General features: G+C 46.7%; 1 protein-coding gene across 1 annotated transcript in view; it reads left to right on the forward strand.

Moving 5' to 3' along the window:
- The first annotated feature begins 741 nt into the window (after positions 1 to 741).
- Positions 742 to 22,048, forward strand: part of LMOD1 (leiomodin 1) — a 51,816-nt gene continuing 30,509 nt past the window's right edge. Inside the window, exon 1 of the mRNA XM_032764995.2 lies at positions 742 to 1,160. Within this exon, the coding sequence (XP_032620886.1) occupies positions 900 to 1,160 (261 nt within the window). The 5' untranslated portion in view covers positions 742 to 899. The remainder of the gene's footprint in view (positions 1,161 to 22,048) is intronic.

A 22,048-nucleotide genomic window follows, 5' to 3' on the forward strand; every position in this document is an offset into this window, starting at 1 on the left:
GCTGGAGCAGGGTGACCACCCCGCAACACTCACCCAATACACATACCAATCAGGCAATAGTTGTCTGCAATTTTAAAAAAACTGTAGCCAGAAATATCCAATATACTCATGGATTTTTTTGGAAGGCAGGAATTGTATGCGTTTCCAAATGAAAGAATGTAGATTTGCTTTAAAAGGACGGGAGACTGTAAGTGATTTCAGGGAACTGTAAATACGTACAGGGAACATTTTGTGAAAATGAAAACTTTCTTAAATGCTGTGCAGGCATATAATGGTCTCCCACATACTATTATCAAATTCAGCAGAAAGCTGGGAATTGACAGAATGTGAGTTCCAGCTACACATTTCACCCCTGTGATGGGGAAGCAAACTGTGTGTTGCAAGAGCTTTAATGCCTTTGCTATCAGATCTTGAAGCGGCATATGGATGCATTCTAAAGACCTGCAGCTCTGGTTCTTTCCTCTCTAAGTTCAAAGCCCCAGCCTAGCAGCTTGTGCGTTTTTGCATATTTTCTCACTGTGTTGTCCCATTGCTTTAAAAGGCTAAATGTTCAGTACTAAATTTGGTCATGCAGCTCTTCCAGATTCCCTGGAATGTCCTCAGGTTTCAAACCCCTCTGATAGAGAGAAAACCCGCCTCCTGCATTTCCTGATTGGCTTTTCTGAACCAGGCTGTACAGCTGTTAAATGTAATTGGCCATCTATTGTACCAACGCAGGTCCTTCCTTTATAACCAATTTATCTGGGGTTGCAGTAAGTTAGAGCTGCTTAGATTTAACACTTCAGCACCTGAACGGTGGGGAGGGGGAGGTAACTTCTGGTCTTCTATTATTTAACTAATTTTCCTACACTCTTTGGCTTTGCATATCAGCACATCTGTGCTTCACCTAAACTGCCAAGATGTCCAGGGTAGCAAAATACAGAAGGCAAGTCAGTGAAGATCCAGATATTGATAGCTTATTGTCTACGTTGTCTCCAGAGGAGATGGAAGAGCTAGAAAAGGAGTTGGATGTGGCTGATCCAGATGGAAATATCCCTGTGGGGCTCAGACAGAGAAACCAAACTGACAAGCACTCAACTGGCTTATACAACCGAGAAGCAATGCTCAACTACTGTGAAAAGGAGACGAAGAAACTTATTCAGAGGGAACTGTCAGTGGATGTAAGTCACATCTGCCAGTATTTGAGTTGTAAACAGGGACATTTGGAGAGAACTCCACCAGGCTAGCTTAGGGGACAGAATAGAAACTAACATTTAAGAATAATTGATATGTAGGAAAGTGAGCAGGCATGCTTCATGGCTGGGTTCTGAGAAATCTAAACGGCATCCCTTTCTATTCAGGGGATGGGCAGATGCATTGGGAAGGGGTCAGGGAAATTCTTGAAATCCCAGCATTATTCAGAAGCACAGAAGCCCTTGCTACTGCCTGGAAATTTATTTCTGTTTGACTTTGGTAATCTACTAATTAATGTAAGGTTAACATCCTTTGGCAAGGCTTTTATGGGAAACAGCTTTTCCCACCAGAACACACCTCAAGATTTCAGTGCATTAAAACAATCCACAGTTGTGTGTTTCTCCACATTTGTTCTCTTTGGTTTTAGAGAGTTCCGCTACCCTGGTCTTTTCAGTTCATCATATACAAATATTTGAAAGATTTCTTGGAATAGCAGAAAAGGTGGTATGAAAATCAGTGTCAGAAGTAGATGTTGCAATGCACTAAGCCAGTGGTTCTCAAACTTTTGTACTGGTGACTCCTTTCATGTAGCAAGCCTCTGAGTGTGAGCCCCATTAGAAATTAATAACACTTTTTTAAAAAAATATATTTAATACCATTATAAATGCTGGAGGCAAAGCAGAATTTGGGGTGGATGCTGACAGCTCGCAACCCTGCATGTAATAACCTCCCAACCCCCAGTTTGAGACCTTCTGCACTAAGTCATTTGGTTTGTGATTTTTACTGTGAACATAATTCAGCTGAAGTTCACTCTTGTTAGAGTTGGGTTTATTTATACTTCTTTTCTATTTCTCTTTCTCTCTACCTGGAAAGTCTCATCAATTTCTCAGGTACTGTGAATTTCTCTCTTTCAATGGCTTGCTCTCAGCCTTGAATCTGATGAGTAGTTTGGCTTGTGGCTTCTTGTATGTAGCTTTGATAGAAGCCAATTCCATTTCTCTGCAACATTTATTACTCTCTGGAGTAGGAATACACAGCATTTGCTTCAGCCTCGGGAGGGTGGGGAAATGTTGGCTCATATTTGCCATTTTCTGCAAGGGTTTTTTTGTTATGGCAAACTGGAGCCGCACCCAAAAGGCTGACTGATAGGTCCGTCTACTTGTCTTCAAGCTTCTATGTCCCAGGCCTGACTGTGGGTGCTGTAAGAGGACAGGACTGAGGAATATAAACAGTGTAAGCATAGTAAAGGCTTATGTGAAATACCCTTTTTAACAGTCTGTATTGACTCTAATTTCTTACTTGTTCCAGTTTATCCAGGAACACCCTGAATCTGCTAGCTCACAGCTGAGTAATCAAGCTCTAGACTAGACTGTGAACCCTTTGAGCCCTGGATTGTGTCATCTTATGTATTTGTATGGTATTTGTTGTAATAGAGCCTCAATTCTGGTTAGGGCTTCTGAGTGCTGCCAGAATATTAAGGGGAAGAGAATTGCAGATTTAGAAGGAGCAAACGAGATATTTGATATCTAAAGAGTTAAATATTTCTCTCTCCTCTCCCCTCCCCCCCTCCCGGTTTGAATACCTGGGAGATTTGGTCTCACTTTGATGTGGCCTGGCCATTTTTCTCTAGCAGGGCACTCACTGACTTCCACAATGATCTATGTGGGACATTCTGTGTAGGTTGATGGACTTCTGCCCACTTCCAGAGCCTGTACTTAACAACTCACTGTCTAGATACCATGGCTGTAAAGTACAGTTCACCTTAGTACCACAGGTCCAAATCTATTCTCTCACTTGCTGACTGGCATGCAATGGGAGATGTGCTCTTTGGCATGTAAACCAGGCCAAATGAAAAATTCCTGTTACCATAAAACAAATGGTTGTATAAAGAATTGAATCTTGAGTAGGAGTAGGGAGGTTATAGGGTCATATATTTGGAGCAACTACCACTGGAATCCAGTGTCCAGTTCCGGTGCCCACATTTCAAGAAGGATGTTGATAAACTGGAGAAAAGTCGTGAGACTGATTAAAGGGTTAGAAACCCTGCTTTACTGTAGGAGTTCAATCTCAGTAACAAAAAAGAGTTTGTTGATCAGTCCTATAAGGTCTAGATCAACAAAGGTCCTCGGGTGCCTAAGTCCAACTTAAGCATTGCTGATATTGTGTGTGCACCTCATGCTAGAGGTCAGGGCACTCAGCTGGGCTGGGGGAGACCCATGTTCACATCCCTGTTCTGCCTGAGTTGGAGAAGGGACTTGAACCCAGGTCTCTAATAGGATGGCATTTTGGTGTGTTGTTTTTGGATACATTTCACTCCTGGACAGCTTAGGCAGCTTGTTGGCTTCTGAGATCCCTTTCTTGGGTGCCTAAGGTTATGTCTACATTACGGGATTATTCCAATTTTACATAAACCGGTTTTTTAAAACAGATTGTATAAAGTCGAGTGCACGCAGCCACACTAAGCATATTATTTCGGCAGTGTGGATCCATGTACCGAGGCCAGCATCGATTTCTGGAGCATTGCACTGTGGGTAGCTATCCTGTAGTTATCCCATAGTTCCCGCAGTCTCCCCCACCCATTGGAATTCTGGGTTGAGATCCCAATGCAAAAACAGTGTCGCGGTTGATTCTGGATAAATGTCGTCACTCAATCCTTCCTCCGTGAACAACGGGCAGACAATCATTCACGCCCTTTTCCCTGGAGTGCGTGGCAGATGCCATAGCATGGCACCTGACAGCCCGTTAGCCTTTTGTCTGTCAGACAGCATCCCCATACAATAGTGTACAGTGGACATGGTACTGGCAGTCTAAAACAGCAGCATGTCCCTTGCCTTTGCAAGGTTAAGAGACTGGTTACCAGCTTATAGAGCCATTGCAATTGGACAATTGCAATGACGGTTATCGTCTTTTTTACTGTCTGCTGCTGTCATGGTCTCCTGGCTGCCTCGCTGAGGCAGCCGGGGCATGGACAAACATGGGAATGACTCCCCAGGTCAGTCCCTTCTTTATGTTTGTCTAAAAATAGAGGTCAGATCCTAGCTAAGAATATGGGGCACAGTGTACAGAGAACCAGAGAGCACAGCCCGCTCCGGTCAGAGCCCCACGAGAATCCTGCAGAAAATGTATGAGATCCATTCTAGGGGGCCCCTGCAACAACCCACCCATTGCTCCCTCCTGTCCCCAATCCTCCTGGCTACCATTGGCAGTGTCCCCCCTGCATTTGTGTATGTAGATAAGAAGAATGCAGAATAAGAACACTGACATTTACGTGAGATAAAATGAAGGGGGAAGAGCCTCCCTGCTAGTATAGTCCAGCAGGTACAGAATCTCATTAGATTATGAAAGGCTGGGGGCTGATGGAGCTCAGCCCCCAGTGCTATGATAAGACGGTTGTTCATTCCTTTGCACTGTCTGCCCACGGGAATACCAGGAGTCATCCCACTGTTGTCCCCAGCGCCCACTGCCGACCTCACTGAGGCCGCCAGGAGGCATATCACCGGTATGATGAGACGTTTTCCACCATTTTGACCACTCCCATCAGAAAAGAAAGGAGGGATGCTGCTGTTCGCGCCGCAGCACGCGTCTGCAGCGCATGACCGTATGACATATGGTGACATTGAAAAAAGGCGAGAAATATTTTTTCCCTTTCTTTGTGCGGGAGGAGGGCGGTAAATTGATGCACATACCCTGAAAACATCCCGCAATGTGTTTGACCCTTCGGGCTTGGGCTCAGCACGAAGTGCAAATGCTTTCGGAACTGCTGCGGGACTGGGATAGCTGGAGTCCTCAGTCCCCCATCCTCCCTCAATGACCTCCGTTTGCTTCTTGGCTTTCGTATGCTTGCTCGAGCACTTGTTGAGTCACTGCTGTGGACTCTGTATCATACCTGGAGATTTTTCAAATGCTTGGCATTTGTCTTTTAACGGCTCAGATAGAACAAATTCTGTCTCCTCCAACAGCGCATCAAGATCGCAGTATACTCCGTATGGTCCATGCTGAGCTCTTTTTGGATTTGGGACTGCATGGCCACCCGTGCTGATCAGAGCTCCACACTGGGCAAACAGGAAATGAAATTCAAAAGTTCGCGGGGCTTTTCCTGTCTACCTGGCCAGTGCATCCGAGTTCAGACTGCTGTCCAGAGCAGTCACAATGGTGCACTGTGGGATACCGCTCGGAGGCCAATACCATCGAATTGCGGCCACACTAACCCTAACCCGACATGGCAATACCGATTTCAGCACTACTCCTCTCGTCGAGGAGGAGTACAGAAACCGGTTTTAAGAGCCCTTTATATCGATATAAGGGGCTTTGTTGTGTGGACGGGTGCAGGATTAATTCAGTTTAACGCTGCTAAATTTGGTTTAAATGCGTAGTGTAGACCAGGCCTAGCTCTCTCAACGCATTGTATAGGGAGCCTGGACACCTAACACAGGGCTGAGAATTCTGTGGGGTGGCTGAGCACCTTTGAGTTACACATTACAGTACCTAAGACCCTTTTTGGAGCCCTAGGCACCTACATGGGGAACAGCAATTTCATGACAGAGGGCTCTTCAGTCTAGGAGACAAAGGTCTAACAAGATCCACTGACTGGAAGGTGAAGCTAGACATTCAGCCTGGAAATAAGCTGCAAATTTTTAACAGTGAGAGTAATTAACCATTGGAACAACTTACACAGGGCTGTGGTGGGTTCTCCGTCACTCACAATTTAAAAATCAAGACCAGATGTTTTTCTGAAAGATTTGCTCTAGTTTAAATAGGAATTAATTCAGTCCATTGGCCTGTGTTATGCAGAAGGTCAAACTAGATGATCACAATGGTGTTTTCTGGCTTTCTGGTCTATGAATCTACCAAATGATGTTAGGAAGGGCTTGTGACAGTCAGCATTCTGCAATGGCATGCAGATAACCCAAGTCCACAGTGAACATTCAAGAGCTGTCATTTGGAAAACCTAAATAATCAGGCTGCATGAGATGCGCTGGTTCTCAATAGATTGTAAGAAGGCTTCTGCTACTTCTTGCATTTGGCATCTATGGTGATGGCACATAGTTTTTATTCACAGGGAATACCAACCATGAACTGGAGTTAGATATGAGACAGTATCTGTAATATAAAGGAAGAGGAAGGAAAACGTGATTTTCGAAAACTAGAAAGCTAGGAATGTTGTCATTAAGGTTAAACTTTAAATAAGTTGGAAATTCACCCCAGGGGTGTGAGTATGTGTGTTGTAGGGGAAAGACTTTATGGTGGAGTGGATGAGGGGAAGGACTGTGGGAGTGACTCACTTTTCAGAGTAGAAGTGCACAGTAAGAAGAGATTTGAAGGAGAACAATGAGGTCAGTTGCTCTGTGGCTGGAAAGATGGGGCTGTGGTCCTGGCATCTTGAGGGTGCTGCTTTCTCTCTTAGTTGACCCTCAACCTGTGGAATACAAAGGATATTGGCTGTTGGTCAAACTCTTTGGTAAAATTGGCCCAGTTAGATTGCGTTGCAGTAATTGGATATTGTGGAGCTAACTTACTTCTTCTATTTCCATCCCTGGAGGGAAAACAAAAAATATCCCTCCAGCCCTTCCCCCGTCTTGGCATTGTTAGGAACTGGAGATTAGCACTTGTAAAATACCAAGTCCCAGCACTAGTAGTTCAGTGCCTTCTGCTCTGTCGTGCGCCACACAGATCGGGAGAGAGCTCATACAACCACAGTGGCTATCACCGAAAGCAGGCCACTTTGGTTACTCTAGAACAGGCCTGCACAACTTGTAAAGTGGTGAGGGCCATATTACTCCAAAGAAAACAGCTGAGGGCTGAACCCCTTGGCCCTGCTGACCCCCCCCCCCCCAGCACCGCCCGCCCCATGGAAACAAACCCTCCTTCCCCAGCGCTGCCCCACCGAAACAGCAGTATTGAATCTCGGTAATATGTTATAGCGGGCCCCTAAGGTAGTATAATTAAGGTAAAAGAAAAATGTCTTTTTGCTAGTAGAATAAGATCTTCCCCCCACTTTGTAATCAATTGCCCTGTTGAATGAATGAAGTGTGAATGAGGAAGGCACGGAAGGCAGGCATCTCCAGACAGCTGCAACCCTTGGAGAGAGGATGGGAGCCAGACCAGATCAGTAGGACTAGTCAGCCACTGACTCCTTGCTCGCCTCCTCATGCCCCCCACTCCCCCGGCTCGCCTACTCAACCCCCACCACTGCCCGCCTGCTCACCTCCTTAGCCCTCCCTCCCCTGCCGCCAGCTCACCTGCCCTCGCGCCACTGCCTGCCAGCTCGCCTCCTCAGCCCCCCAACTGTCCCGGCTTGCCTCCTCACCCCCTGCCACTGCCCACCCGCCGCTTGCCTACTCACTCCCCACGGGCTGCACAGTGAGCCCACCTTCTCATCCCCCACAGGCCACACCGTGAGCCCCCGCGGACCGCATGTGGCCCCTGGGCCGCATGTTGTGCAGGCCTGCTCTAGAATTTAGGAGGCATGTACAAAATTACTATTTTGTTAGACAGCTTTAGCATACAGGACACAGTTGGAGCTTTCTGATTTGCTCTGTGTCATCAGTTAATGCCATGGCAATAATGCCCAGTGACTACACAAACCACTTTCCCTGTGTATAGATTTTATATCATGATAATCTTTGGCTGTACATTTGGAGCTACTATTGCATCTTGTGGAGGGGGTGAAGTCACTTAGCTTTCAGCTTTGTGCTTTACAAGCCTGCATGTATTTGGTCTCATGCTCCTGATTAAATAAATCGAGCAAAAATGTTACAAGCAGAAAACAGAATTAGAAGCACGGGTGAGGAAGGGCCGGGGCGAGGACCAACAAGGGAAGGGTGTAAAGTTTCTTTTGACTGTAATGACTTTAGAAACATCTTAAAGATTTTACTATCTATTGGCTCTGAGTTTCCAGTAACTGGAAATGAGACCATTTTCCCCCCCTTCCTTAAACTATAGAAAGTGCCTGAATCCGAAACACTGTAGAAAAGGGACACGAATATTAAATATTCAGGGGATTTTCTTTCTAGCTTCGTATTAGAACCTCATGCTGCATGACATTATTGCTAAGCAGCTAACTTTGCAAGGCAACATGGGTGTTCACAGGTCCAATAACAGGCAATACAGAACCCTTACAAGTTCCCCACAGCTTGCCTGGTTTTGTTTAACATTGCAGTACCTTTAACAAGGATTACAGGAGGAAGGGCTGTTCATGCTAACCCAGGCAGTGGCGAGAATTTTGCTAATATCTCAAATACCAATCTTCTAAAGAGATTTTGACCAGATTGCTAGGCTAAAATGATACTTCCCAATGTGGGTGTGGATTGTAGACACATCATACTTTTCCTGCCACTCCTCCCCCCCCTTCTTCTTAGTAGCAGAGTATTAATATTTATGAGAACTCTTTGAAGCACTTGGAGACCATTCTAGCTCTGCTGTAGCTCTTCTTTGGGAAGAACTGATCAGTTTTCCTGGATCTGACAAAATATACAGGAGCAAACTATGGTATTGTACAGAGAGGGTCTCAGCCCTGCTAACTCTTGAAGTATCTGATTTTTTTTTCCTGAGGGCTAGCTCCAGACACCCCATATGCCTGCTGAATCTTGGAGGAGTGAGGTGAAAAGGGCAAACTTGAGTAACCATGAAGTTGTTTATAAACAACCCAAAATAGAAGTGAGCTTCTCTGCACTGGGGAGCCAAGTCTACATCTTGGTTATGCATTAATGAACCTTTGTTTCCTGTTGCTAGTGAGTGAAAATATCTCCCAGTTCAGTCAATTAGCCTTAGGAACATGTCTCTTTAGAATCACTTTACAGAACCTTAGACCTGCACAGAGATACATGTATCAGGGGGCTTATGTGAAACTAGGCATGGAGGTGAAATTTAGGTCACGGATCTACAAGAAGATTTCCAATAGCAGAGGGCTCTGTAGTCTAGCAGACAAAGGCAGCACAAGATCCAATGGCTAGAAGCTGAAGCAGGGCAGAGATGTGGGGCACACTTTTAATGGTGAGGGTAATTAACCACTGGCACAGTGTTCCTAAGGAGACATGATGGATTCTCCATTGCTGGAAGTTTTTAACCAGAATTAGATGTCTCTTTCTAAAAAATAAGCTCTAATTCAATCACAAGCTATGGGCTCGATCTGGAATCACTGAGTGAAATTCACTGACATATATATGGGGGGAAGGCGGGAGGCTGTTCTTGTGGGAGAGTATTACTGAGCACCAGGAATTGTGCTTTGGGTTTCCTTTCTGTCTGTTTATGTCTCTGTCTAGTTTTGGGGCTTGAGGAACTGGGTAAAGAGTTGTCCTGCTGGGTTCTGTCTAGAATTATTTCTGCTAACTATTTGCCAGACCCTCTCCCCTTCGTTTATGTTCTGCACACACACCGTCTCTGGGGACTTTATAGGCAGGAAAGGGGGTGTATGTGACAGGGTGGTACACACACACACTTCTTTCAAATCCCAGATCTGTACCCTTAACCTTCCTGCTGTGTGCGGTTTATTAAAGTTGTTTTTAAACCACTCAGTAGTGTGCTCACATGACACTCATGTGCCTATATATTTGAGTTAACAAGGTTACCCCCAGGGGATAGCACCTGGTTTGGTATGTGCTGCCCTCGCCATTGGATTCATGTGGCTTCTCTCCTGAGACCCTGGAATTCCCATTGCTGGAGCAGGGAACCAATGACCCCTACCTCTCTGTGCTCTGTGGCGTGCACCAAGGGCTTGTTCCACCTTCCTGGCAAGTGTCATGAGCAGCTTAGGAAGGGTTATATGCTGATGCTATGGCACTCCTTGGAATCGTGCTGCTGACTTGGGGGCAGGCATAGGTCGCAAGAAATGGAATTGCTCCAGAAAAGGGTGAGTGCCTGTAGGCTCAGACTCTAGGGCTTAGAACAAAGGGACTTTGGTACTGTAATGCTGAACACCTTTAGGGCCCCTGCTCCCAATGGAATCCACACCCCCAGGTCAGTTGCCTAGGTTCCCCATACAATGCATGGGGAGAGATACAAATGTAAGACTGGGATCTTCAAAAGCCTGCCTGCCAAGTGAGGAGCCACCTAAACTAACCAATGAAAATGCCAAGGAGAAGGGTGTGAGCTAAGCCCTACCCTTCAAAGGAAGCTATGGGCCTATTTGTGCTTGGGGCTTTCTGCTGTGAAACCTCTCCTGAGGTTCGATGCCCAAGCTCCTTTTTGGAAGAAACAGGACAGGAAGCCTCCCGTACAACCATTAGCCTAGTGAGCAGAGTACACTTGCAGATCCACTTCCACCCATTGCCTGCGGGGGAGCAGGGATTTGAACTTGGGTGCCTCAGCTGAGCTCTCTAATCCCTGGGCTATAGATTCTCTTTGTCTGGCTCCTCATATATTTAACTATTTATATACAGTGGAACAGCTTCAACGGGGGGTGGGGGGGTGAACCGCCCCAGAGCTTCCCACAGTCCATTAGTCAGGGCTCTAATGTTCAAATCCCTGCTCCACAGAGTGGGGAATTGAGCATGTCTCCCTTGTCCTGGAGAGTGTGTGAGCCAGTAGGCTAAAGGCTCTGTCGCTCCCATTGGCCAGGAACGGGAGCCGATGGGAGCTGCAGGGGCAGCGCCTAAGATTAGGTGCAGCACGCAGAGCCCCCTGCCTGTCCCTAGGCCTAGGAGCCAGAGGGACATGCCAGCTGCTTCCCAGGAGCCACATGAAGTGAGCAGTGCCTGGAGCCTGCACCTTTCACCCCCTGCTGTGCCCCAACCCCCCTGCCCCAACTCTGAGCCCCCTCCCATACTCTGAAACCCTTAGCCCCAGCTTGGAGCCCTCTACTGCACCCCAAACCCCTCATCCCAAGTCCCACCCCAGAGCCTTCACCACTCTCTCACCCCAATCCCCTGCCCCAGCACCTGAGCCACTTCCCACACCCTCCTGAAGCCCGAAGCACCTCCCACACTCTAAACGCCTCAGCCCCAGCCCAGAGCCCACTCCTGCATCCCAAACCCCTCATTCCTGCACTCACCCCAGAGGCCTCACCCCCTCCTGCACCCCTGCCCCAGCCTGGAGCCCACTTCCACACCCTGAACCCCTCACTTCTGGCCACACCCTGGAGCCCACATCCCCAGTCCAGAGCCTTCACCCCCTCCTGAACCCCAACCCTCTGACCACCCCAGTGAAAATGAATGAGTGAGGGTGGGGGAGAGTGAGCAACAGAGGGAAGGGGGATGGAGTGGGCGGGGACTCAGAAGGGGTGGGGCAGGGGAAGGATGTTCGGTTTTCTTCAATCAGAAAGTTGGCAACCCTAATTGGAACCTTCTAGGCTAGGTAGCAGCTGAGCAGGGATTTTGTGAATCTCAGTGATGTCTAAATGTTGGATTTAGGCCTAAATTGTCAGGTAGGCTCATACGCCCCATTGTAGATCTCTCTGTAGGAGCATATCTACCCCTTCTCTTGCTATTTGCCTTTACAGCAGAAACCCGTGGGCCTTGGTGCTTCCTCCACCCTGCACGTCAATAGGTTGACTCTTTGTTTTGCCTCTTTGCCCCTTTTACACTTGGTGGGAATTGTAGTTTCTCCTTTAGAGTCCCCTTCCATCCACAGCCTCACTCACAACAATAACTCTATGCTTTTCACAGCAGCGTGAGCAGAGACTGGATTTTCTTCTGTGTGTGAAAAATGCTAGCACATTGAGGCACTATCCTAGTACCAAAAATAAATATTGTTTTATAGGGGTTCTCTTCTAGGGTCTCCCAAACTGCACCATTAGACACTTCTGATCAGCAACCCACTTTCCAGTCAAGGAGCCTATAAAAGCTTCCCCAAACATAAGCCAGAAGGAGTGGAGTTTTCCCTGAGTAAGCACTTTGGGATTTGGCCCTGGAATAGCAGGGGCTTCTGAAAGCCAGGAGTGAAGCTCATTGGGGGACCAGGAGTGGAATAGCAGTAGGTATTGCAAGTCAGGGTATTGGTAAGCTGGCAAATGTGCAGAGCAGCTGCTGACTGTCCCTAAGGGTCTCTGTATTTCTGAGCACTAGATAGCCTCACAAAACTTACAAAATGAACCCTCCCCAAAAGAGAATTTGAGCTACCTTCGCTGAGTTTTCCAACACCTCTGTTATTCCCAATCTTTGGGGATGGTCCTCACATACACTAATATTCAGAGGACACTCTTTTCGGAGGAATTAAACCGTCAAGTGCCTCCGATTGCTCACATGTCCCATGTCCTACAGGAGGTTTTGTCTGAACCAATATGCTTGAGGATTTCCCTATGCTTTGGAGCAATACAGTTTATCTGTTGTTTAATAGCATTGCTGCTGGGCAGAACTTTGCTCTTCCATACCGTGTTTCAGTATTAACAAGCACTGAAAAGGGATCTCAGAAGTAGTTTACGTACTCCAAATGTACTGCATTTGAGGAGTCTAGCTTTCAGAGGACAGTTGGAGAATGTAGAGCAATGGAAGCATTGGGTGTTATCCCTAACTGATGTAATATTGTCTGAAAATCTCCTTTAATTTTGACTGGATTGCCCCAAGGAACCAATTCTAAGAGACCGACATGCATCCAATGAAGTCGGTATTCACCCACGAAAGCTCATGCTCCAATACATGTGTTAGTCTATAAGGTGCAACAGGACTCTTTGCTGCTAATTCTCAGAGAGGCACCAATATATGAAAACAATATTCAGTTGGAGAGCAGCGGTCTATAGCACCAAAAACGTATACTTGAGTTCCCAACAAAGGTCTCCCAAAGGTTCCTACTACTCTCTCTGAATTGTTACTTGGGCTGGTGCAGTACTTCATGCTGTGCAATCCTGAATACAGTATTAATGCTTGTGTCATCTGTGGAAGACGATGCCACCAAAAGCTAAATCTATGAAACTTTAACTCTGTGTGGAAGCTGTGGCGATCCAAGAGTTTCTTAAATTGCATGGGCATACTCCTGAGCTTGCTATTTTATTTTTTTTCCTGAGAGTGTTTAGAAAATCGTGCTCCAGACTTGAGTAGCTGGGACAGGCTTGTGTGAAATCATAAAAGAAGAAAACAAATGGTTGTATCATTTTCTAAACATGTTAATGATTTTATGACTAACACTGATGCATTTAAACTCTGCTACTTTTGTTTACAAGCCATTTTTGTAAGCCAGGCATGTTCCTTCACTGACTCTGGAGACCATCTCTCTCTTTCTCCCCTACTCCCTCCTCCCCAACACACACTTCTCCTCCTGTAGACCTTGCTCTGGGCATTGTCATGGTCTCCTGTAACCAGGGCCAGTGCTACCATTAAGGCGAACTAGGCGGTTGCCTAGGGCACCAAGATTTGGGGGTACCAAAAAGTGGTGCCCCCAATTTTTTTTTACAGTGGTTCCTCCCCGAGCGACTGCTCTACTTCTCCCTCCTCCCAGGCTTGCAATGCCAATCAGCTGTTTGGCACCACAAGCCTGGGAGGGGAGGAGAATTAGAGTGGGGGCGGCGTGCTCAGGGAGGACGTGGAGCAGAGGTGAGCTGGGGTGGGGTGGTGCTGCACGGCTCCCCGGGGCCAGGAGCTGCCATGGCGGGGGGCGCCTCAAGATGGTGTGGGAATGGGGAGCTGCTGCAGGGTGGGGTGGGGTGGCGCAAGGTAGAAGTTTTGCCTAGGGTGCAAAACTTCCTTGCACCGGCCCTGCCTGTAACCTCACTGTCTGGGGTTCATTTAGCCTGTTCTGCAAAGCAATGAATAGCCTGTAGCAAGACCATGGGGGTGCACGAGGTTACGCATCCTAGCTGCATGTGGATTACCCACTTTCTGTGAAATTGGGGAAGGAAGACAGATGCCACTGTGGGTCCAGGAATGGGGGAGAGGCAGTGGGACATGCATCCCCCCCACTAACACACACAGAGAGAGTACACTGAAAAGTGAATGCAGACTGGACACTAATGTGTGTCTGTTCTGGATAGGGGCTATTCCAGCAGACAGCAGCTGGGGATGGAACAGGCAGTGACCACTCTCAATCCCAGGGGCCTGTATGTCTTTCTTGCAATAATGTTTACAAAATACCAAAATGAAGCCTCTGGATAAAGATTCTCTAACAATCTGGAATAGAACAACTAATCCCCTTTCTTTCTCTATTAACTTTAATTATAGGGAATTAAATCCACTCCAGCTTCTGGAATATGGAATAGGCAAGGTATCATAACCTACAATCAGTTCTTTAAAAACGGGGAAAGACACTTGAGACTTTGCAGGCATGATATCTAGCTCTCTGCAGTACCTGTTTGTGTCTTCAGATCCTTTAGAAAATACAGATACTTTGCACTATATGGCTATATTAGTAGGGGTTTTTTTTTGGAAGCGGGGGTACTCATTTCATCTTTGTTCACCTAACTTCTTGATTATCAAACAGAGAAGAATGTTTTATTATATTAAATTGCTCATAAATAGAGTCTACCAGCAGCAAAAATGTACAGATGATCAGTTTTACACTCCCCCTGTAACTACAGAGAAGGGTACACATGGACTCTGTTCTCAGCCATTCTAAATCTGGTTGCAGAACAGACACACATCCCGTACTCTCTGTCATGAATCATAGAAGATTAGGGTTGGAAGAAACCTCAGGAGGTCATCTAGTCCAACCTCCTGCTCAAAGCAGAAACAACCCCAACTAAATCATCCCAGCCAGGGCTTTCTCAAGCCAGGCCTTAAAAACCTCTAAGGATGGAGATTCCATCACCTTCCTAGGTAACCCATTCCAGTGCTTCACCACCCTCCTAGTGAAATAGTTTTTCCTAATATCCAACCTAGACCTCCCGCACTGCAACTTGAGACCATTACTCCTTGTTCTGTCATCTGCCACCACTGAGATCAGCTGAGCTCCATCCTCTTTGGAACCCCCTGTCAGGTAGTTGAAGGCTGCTATCAAATCCCCCCTCACTCTTCTCTTTTGCAGACTAAATAAGCCCAGTATCCTGAGCCTCTCCTCATAAGTCATGTGCCCCAGCCCCCTAATAATTTCCATTGCCCTCTGCTGGACTCTCTCCAATTTGTCCACATCCTTTCTGTAGTGGGGGGCCCAAAACTGGATGCAGTACTCCAGATGTGGCCTCACCAGTGCCGAATAGAAGGGAATAATCACTTTCCTTGACCTGCTGGCAGTGCTCCTACTAATGCAGCCCAATATGCCGTTAGCCTTCTTGGCAACAAGGGCACACTGCTGACTCATATCCAGCTTCTCATCCTCTATAATCCCCAGGTCCTTTTCTGCAGAACCGCTGCTTAGCCAGTTGGTCCCCAGCCTGTAGCAGTGCATGGAATTCTTCCCTCCTAAATGCAGGACTCTGCATTTGTCCTTGTTGAACCTCATCAGATTTCTTTTTGCCCAATCCTCCAATTTGTCTAGGTCCTTCTGTATCCCATCCCTACCTTCCAGCATATTTACCTCTCACCCCAGCTTAGTGTCATCTGCAAACTTGCTGAGGGTGCAATCCATTCCATCATCTAGATCATTAATGAAGATGTTGAACAAAACTGGTCCCAGGACTGACCCCTGGGGCACTCCGCTTGATACCAGCTGCCAACTAGACATTGAGCCATTGATCACTACCTGTTGAGCCCGACGATCTAGCCAGCTTTCTATCTACCTTACAGTCCATTCATCCAATCCATACTTTTTTAACTTGCTGGCAAGAATACTGTGGGAGACCATATCAAAAGCTTTGTTAAAGCTTTACTTGTGTTCTTTCCTTTTTTTATTTCCTCCCTTTTTTTTTAAGTTTTAAAATGAAAATTATTGTAGACAAAGTAAAGGTTTGCTCTTTGTGTTTTAGAAACATAACAAGCATCGCAATGACGGGTATGATCTCCTAGACAGCAAAGGAACAGCACAATGGTCTGGTTAAAAAGGAAAAGGGTGAATGACAGAAATAGGAAAAGTTTGCAGTTTTATGAAAAGCAGGAACAATTAGGATGATATGCACACAGATATGAACTGCATTTTCATGTACATTCTGTGTAAGACAATGGCATAAAAATATTTTGTTTCTAATGCTATTCGGAAAAGAGACATTTGAAGGGTTTGTGTTTTCCAAAGGAACTGGGTGAGTTGCAATAGAAAGTTTGGCCAGAGGTTCTTAGGATGTTCCAAAAACGAACTTCCTAGCTGAAAAATCTTAGTTCCATCTTTGAGCACAAATAGAGGGAGAAAATGGCTCCGAATTTCTAACCAAACTATAAAAGCATCTTCATTCCATATTTACATATAGGACTGCAGTGAAATACATGGAGACGCTGTATTGTTAAATTTATATGGACTGAGCTCCCACTGATGAGGGAATTTTCTATTTATGGTTAGTTAGTAAGTTGACTTATAGAGCAGAAAGGGAATTCAGATGCTTTATGTATCGCTTTCCCCCTCAGCATTATTATATCATTTGTACATTGAAATGGCCTCTCTGACTCAACTCCCAATGGGGCAGTCACACTGAACCAGCTGTGTCACTCAATCCTCCCCATGTCTCATTGGGGACTGTGGCACTTTGGAGCATGCATCCTCTCAGGCTGTATTTCATAGGAGATGACATTTTCAGGGCAATTATATCTTTCCCCATGGTAACGTGCAGTGTGGGGATAGAAGCATCGAATGAAGAGGGTTCTTTTCAAATGTTTCCAAACCAATTGTGAATTGATGGTGGAAAAACATCATCATGGTGAAATATCACATGATGAAGCTGCATGATCCCTTCTCAGTTCCCTCGCTACCTTTACCAAAAGCTTAGTGGCAAATAAAATAACACCCATAGAATCCCTAGAAAATAGCTAAATTGCAAAAATAAGGCAATGAAGGGAACCATGAATATACCACCTCCTGCTGAGAGAACCAAGATCAGGTCACTTCTGATTACGACTTTCATACTTGTGGAAGAGACATGTTTCCGTTTGACTCATCAGGCCAGACTGAGCAGCGACCAGAACTGGGACCAAATATTTCACTTGTATCCATCTGTTCTGCATGTGCTGTAAAGTGTGAGGAATTAGGTGAGTTTAGGTCATGCAGCAGTGGGCCAGCCGAAGAGGAAATGTAAACAGACCAGTTATCAACCAGCGTGATCAGGCTGAATTGGTAGGTGCCAAGACACTTGAGACAAGCCAGAGTCCAGCACATTTAGAAGCTTTAGTCTCCGCAGGCCATCTCTCCAGATGAAGATAACTGCAGTTTGTTCCATTTGATGCAAAAGCCTAACCCCTTAGCCCACAGACCATGTGCCCCTTCATTTGGATGACCCTGCTTTATTTAAGTATCATGTTCTGGGTAAAAGTTTCAGAAGTCCCCAAAATCCAGGGCCTCAAAGGTGTTTAGGTGCATAACTGAGAGAGGAGAAAAATAGGCTTTTCTTATAAGCTCTATCCCAGTGCACAAGGACATCAATGCCATGAAAGAGAATCTCTTGCTGATACCTCCTCTCCCCCAACCACCACCCTTGAAGTAATGCAAGCCATTATGCAAACTAAGAAGAACAAGGCAGAAGGGCCAGATGGCATACTAGCTGAAGTCTACAAGTTTGGAGGTGAAGAACTGGTAACAAAGCTCCACAAACTTTTTCTTCGTGTCTGGTATGAGAAGATTCCAGAAGACTTGAGAAATGCTAACATTGTTATAATCTTTAAGAAAGGAGATAAGTCAGAGTGTAGAAACTAGCAAGGCAATCTCTTGATAATCTACAGCAGGAAAAATTCCTGCCTTAATTCTTGATCTTAATTACCACTTCAAAAGTTTTTTTTCTCCTGCTGATGATAGCTCATCTCAAATGATTAGACTCTTCCTGTTGGTACGCATACTTCCACCTTTTCATGTTCTCTGTATGTATGAATATCTCCTGTCTGTGTGTTCCATTCTATGCATCCGAAGAAGTGAGCTGTAGCTCACGAAAGCTCATGCTGAAGTAAATTTGTTAGTCTCTGAGGTGCCGCAAGTACTCCTATTCTTTTTGAGTATGCTGATGACTGTGCTATCCTTGTGTACACCGAGAATGACCTTCAGTCTACACTGGATTTTTTTGCACAAGTTTACCGAAACCTAGGACTCTCACTGAATAGTGAGAAGCAACCTGCTTCAGGCCTTGCACGTGACCCACCACAAATCACCATTGAGGGACAGACTTTGGAGACAGTTGAGCACTTTTGCTACCTCAGTAGCCAACTTTCTCAAAATGCAAAAATTGACAGTGAGATCCAGCACAGGATCCCGTGCGAAAGTGCTTCCTTTAGGAAATTGCTCTGATGCATTTTCACAGACTGTGACCTATGACAGGATACCAAGTTTCAGGTCTGTAAGACAATTGTTGTTCATACACTCCTCTATGAAAGTGAAACCTGGGTGACCTATCGACAGCACCTCAAGAGTCTGGAGAGGTATCGGCAATGATGCCTCCAGAAGGTCCTTCTCGTCAAGTGGCAAGATCGCTGCACTAATGCCCTCATCTTCTCTGAAGCCAGTGTCACCAGCATTGAAGCAATGATCCTCCTGTACAGACTTCACTGAGCCAGACCTTGTGTGCGGATGCCAGACTCTCACCTCCCAAAACAGGTCCTCTACTCTCAGCTCACCCATGGTGGTCAGAGATCCCATGGTAGTCAGAGGCAACGCTACAAAGACACACTGAAAGTGTATCTTAAAACTGATGTGAACATCACAATCTGGGAGGAGGAAGCCACCAACCAACCCATATCCTTCATCAGGCAGTGGCTCGCTTCCAGGAGAAGCACCTTGCCCTTGAAGCTGGAGAGAGAGAGAAGGAAGGAAAAAAACTTTTTCCCAGCAGGGAGCTGGCCTGCCGTGAAATGTCTGTATCTATGGAGGCGGATTTGTGGTTCCAGAATCGGACTCCTGAGTTATCTCAGGACCCATATGTAAATCCGTGGTAGAGATCACCCTCGAATCGAGGGATCACCAATCAGTCCAGTGTACAGCACACTCACCTGGGATGTGGGAGACCTCAGTTCGGTTTCCCCCTCTGTGTGACGAGGAGAGAGGCTTTGAGTAGGGATCCCCCACCTCATAAGTGAGTGCCCTAAGCACTGGACTATGCGGTAGTCTGAAGTGGGGTCTCCCTCAGTCTCTTGTTGACTATTAACCGGGCCAAGGACGCAGTGTGATTTATTCTCACTCTATCTCTTGCTCAATTAATTTTGTAACTAAAGTGTCTTCAAGGAGGGGGATGAGCCCCACATAGAATATCCCAGAGCACCATGGTTAGGGCTCTCAAGTCATTCTGTGCATCTGGGTCTCAGGCAAAAGTGTTTATGGGCCAGGTTTCCAAAGGTATTTAGGCACCCAAAGATGCAGATAGGTGCCCAGTGAGATTTCAAAAGTGCCTGACTCTCTAGGAGCCTATGCCATGTTGACAGTCCCACTATATAGGTATTTTCATCTTTAGACACCTCAATATCTTAAAAAATCTGGTCCTAAGGCACTTTTGAAAATAGTACTGTCTATCTCTACTGAACCTCCCAGGCATTCCAAGGTAGTATTCCTGCTAAGCCTCACCTTCTGGGCCAATGTGTCTTTCATTTGCCCTTGGCACCAGAACGAGGGGCTGGCACAGATGGCTCTGCCGGTGCCTATTCATGACTGTCCTTGCAAAAACAATCCAACTCCAAATAGCCTCCTGAATTTCATTTGTGTTTCTTAATTCATAGATTTCAAGGCCAGAAGGGACCATTGTGATAATCTAGTCTGACCCCCTTTATAACACAGACCAGAGAACTGCCCCACAATAATTCCTAGAACATATCTGTTACACAAACATCCAATCTTTATTTTAAAATTGTCATTGATGGAGAATTCACCACAACCCTTAGTGAGAGTAACCACTGCAACAACTTACCATTACAAAAATTATGCCTTGTTTCCAGTCTGAATTTGTCTAGATTCAGCTTCCAGCCATTGGATCATGTTAGACCTTCCTCTACTAGACTGAAGAGCCCGTTAGCTTATTTGTTCCCCATATAGGTACTTATAAACTCTAATCAAGTCACCCCGTAACCTTCCCTTCGTTAAGCTAAGTAGATTGAGCTCCTTGAGTCTGTTGCTACAAGGCAAGTTTTCTAATCCTTTCATCAGTCTTGTGTCTCTTCTCTGAACCCTCTGCAATTTTCTAACATCCTTCTTGAATTGTGGACACCAGAACTGGACACAAGACTCTAGCAGGGGTCGCAGCAGTGACATTTTTAATTTAATTTTATTTTTATGTAATTACTTATGCAGCTCCATTTCCACAGCACCTAAACACCCCACAGTCAGTTTAAATTCAACACATATGAGTTGGCCAAATGACTGACTCGTAATTATACATCACCACGCATGCTGTAGTGGTAAATTCTTATTAAAGAATTGGAGCTGACAGTGACACAGTGCCTCAGAGGCTGGCAAACCTGAGCTCCAGTGGGCAGAGAGAGCAGATTCTGCAGAGGAAAGCTCTGCACAGGATCCACACCTAGATGATTCATTTCTAGGCTCTGGGAAGGGCCATACTCATTGCCGGCACTGCGTAGTGGTCAGGTGGATGTGGGGCAGATTGTCTTCCTCCCAGGCATCCTCCTTTCTTGCTACTGCCCACCCTTTGTCACTCTTTCCGTCCAGTGACTCTGCCTTCCAGCCAGGTCTTGTGTTCAGATCCACCCCTTTTGGGGTGTATATAAGAGTCCAATAACAGGAAAGTCTTGGGGATAACCAAGAGACTCAGGGCTTCCCCCTTGGGCTAGGGTTTTATGGTCCAAACAGAAGCGGTGCCAGGGTTTCTGACGCCCTAGGCGGACAGCCGTTTCGCCGCCCCCCGTGGCTCCGGTGGAGCTGCCGCAGTCATGCTGGTGGGCGGTCCACTGGTCTAAAGGCTCCGGTGGACCTGTGGTAGGTCCGCCGGAGCCTTTAGACCAGCGCACCGTCTGTCGGCATGACTGCAGCAGCTCCACCAGAGCCGCCACAGCAGCGGACTGTCTGCCGGCATGACTGTGGTAGGTCCCCCGGAGCTGCGTGCCGCCCCCCCAGCAAAATAGCGCCTCCCAAAAATTCTGGCACCCTAGGCCATTGCCTAGGTCGCCTAAATGGTAGCGCTGGCCCTGGGTCCAAACACTTGTATTTTCAGGGCTTTCCTCCAACTAGGGTTCCTGCATCAAGGATAGATCGACTTCTGTAGCTGTCTTTCTGTAGGGGTTGATAGTGGAGATGCCCACCCTCTCCACCAGGCTCTGATCCAGTGGCAGATAGCTAAGTCCTGCACCCTGGAGTGTTCTTCAGCTGCCTCCTCGATCACACCCTCCCAATCCCCTCTCCTCCCACCAGGTAAAGACAAGAACTAAACACCAGCTAAAGTCTCTTGGACTTCAGAGAAGTACAGGTCCCTTCTTTGTGGGCTCGGACAGGTTGCTACAGCCAGGCCTCAGGCAACAAGGGCTCATGGGGTGCAGGTCAGCTCAGCTCCCCGTTGGCCAGCCACTGAGCCACTCTACCCCCCGTATATACTCCTTTTCCAGTCTGTGTGGGGGTGGTGTGGTGCAGGCACCTGGGCCCAGAGTAGTTCTCTAGCCCCTTCCTTTCCAGTGTGGGGTTTGTACACCTCATCTCAGGAGCAACCATGTCCTGTAATCATAACAGTCATAATGGGACAAACAAACAAGGATAAAAGCAGACTCAGGGATTCTTGGACTCCAGACCAGCTAGGGCTTCATGGACAAGGCCGGTGCAACCATTTAGGCGAACTAGGCAGTTGCCTAGGGCACCAAGATTTGGAGGCGCCAAAAAGTGGCGCCCCCAAAACTTTTTTTAAATGGTTGCAGCCGCTGCTGCTGGAGGGGCTGAGCTGCCGGCAGCCCAAGGTGTCCCTCGGGTCAGGGCGCCACAGCAGCGCGTCCCTGAGGTCGGTGCGCCGCGGCCGCAGCCCAGG

The sequence above is a fragment of the Chelonoidis abingdonii genome, chromosome 4 (assembly GCF_003597395.2).
Source record: "Chelonoidis abingdonii isolate Lonesome George chromosome 4, CheloAbing_2.0, whole genome shotgun sequence".
Taxonomy (NCBI): Eukaryota; Metazoa; Chordata; order Testudines; family Testudinidae; genus Chelonoidis; species Chelonoidis abingdonii.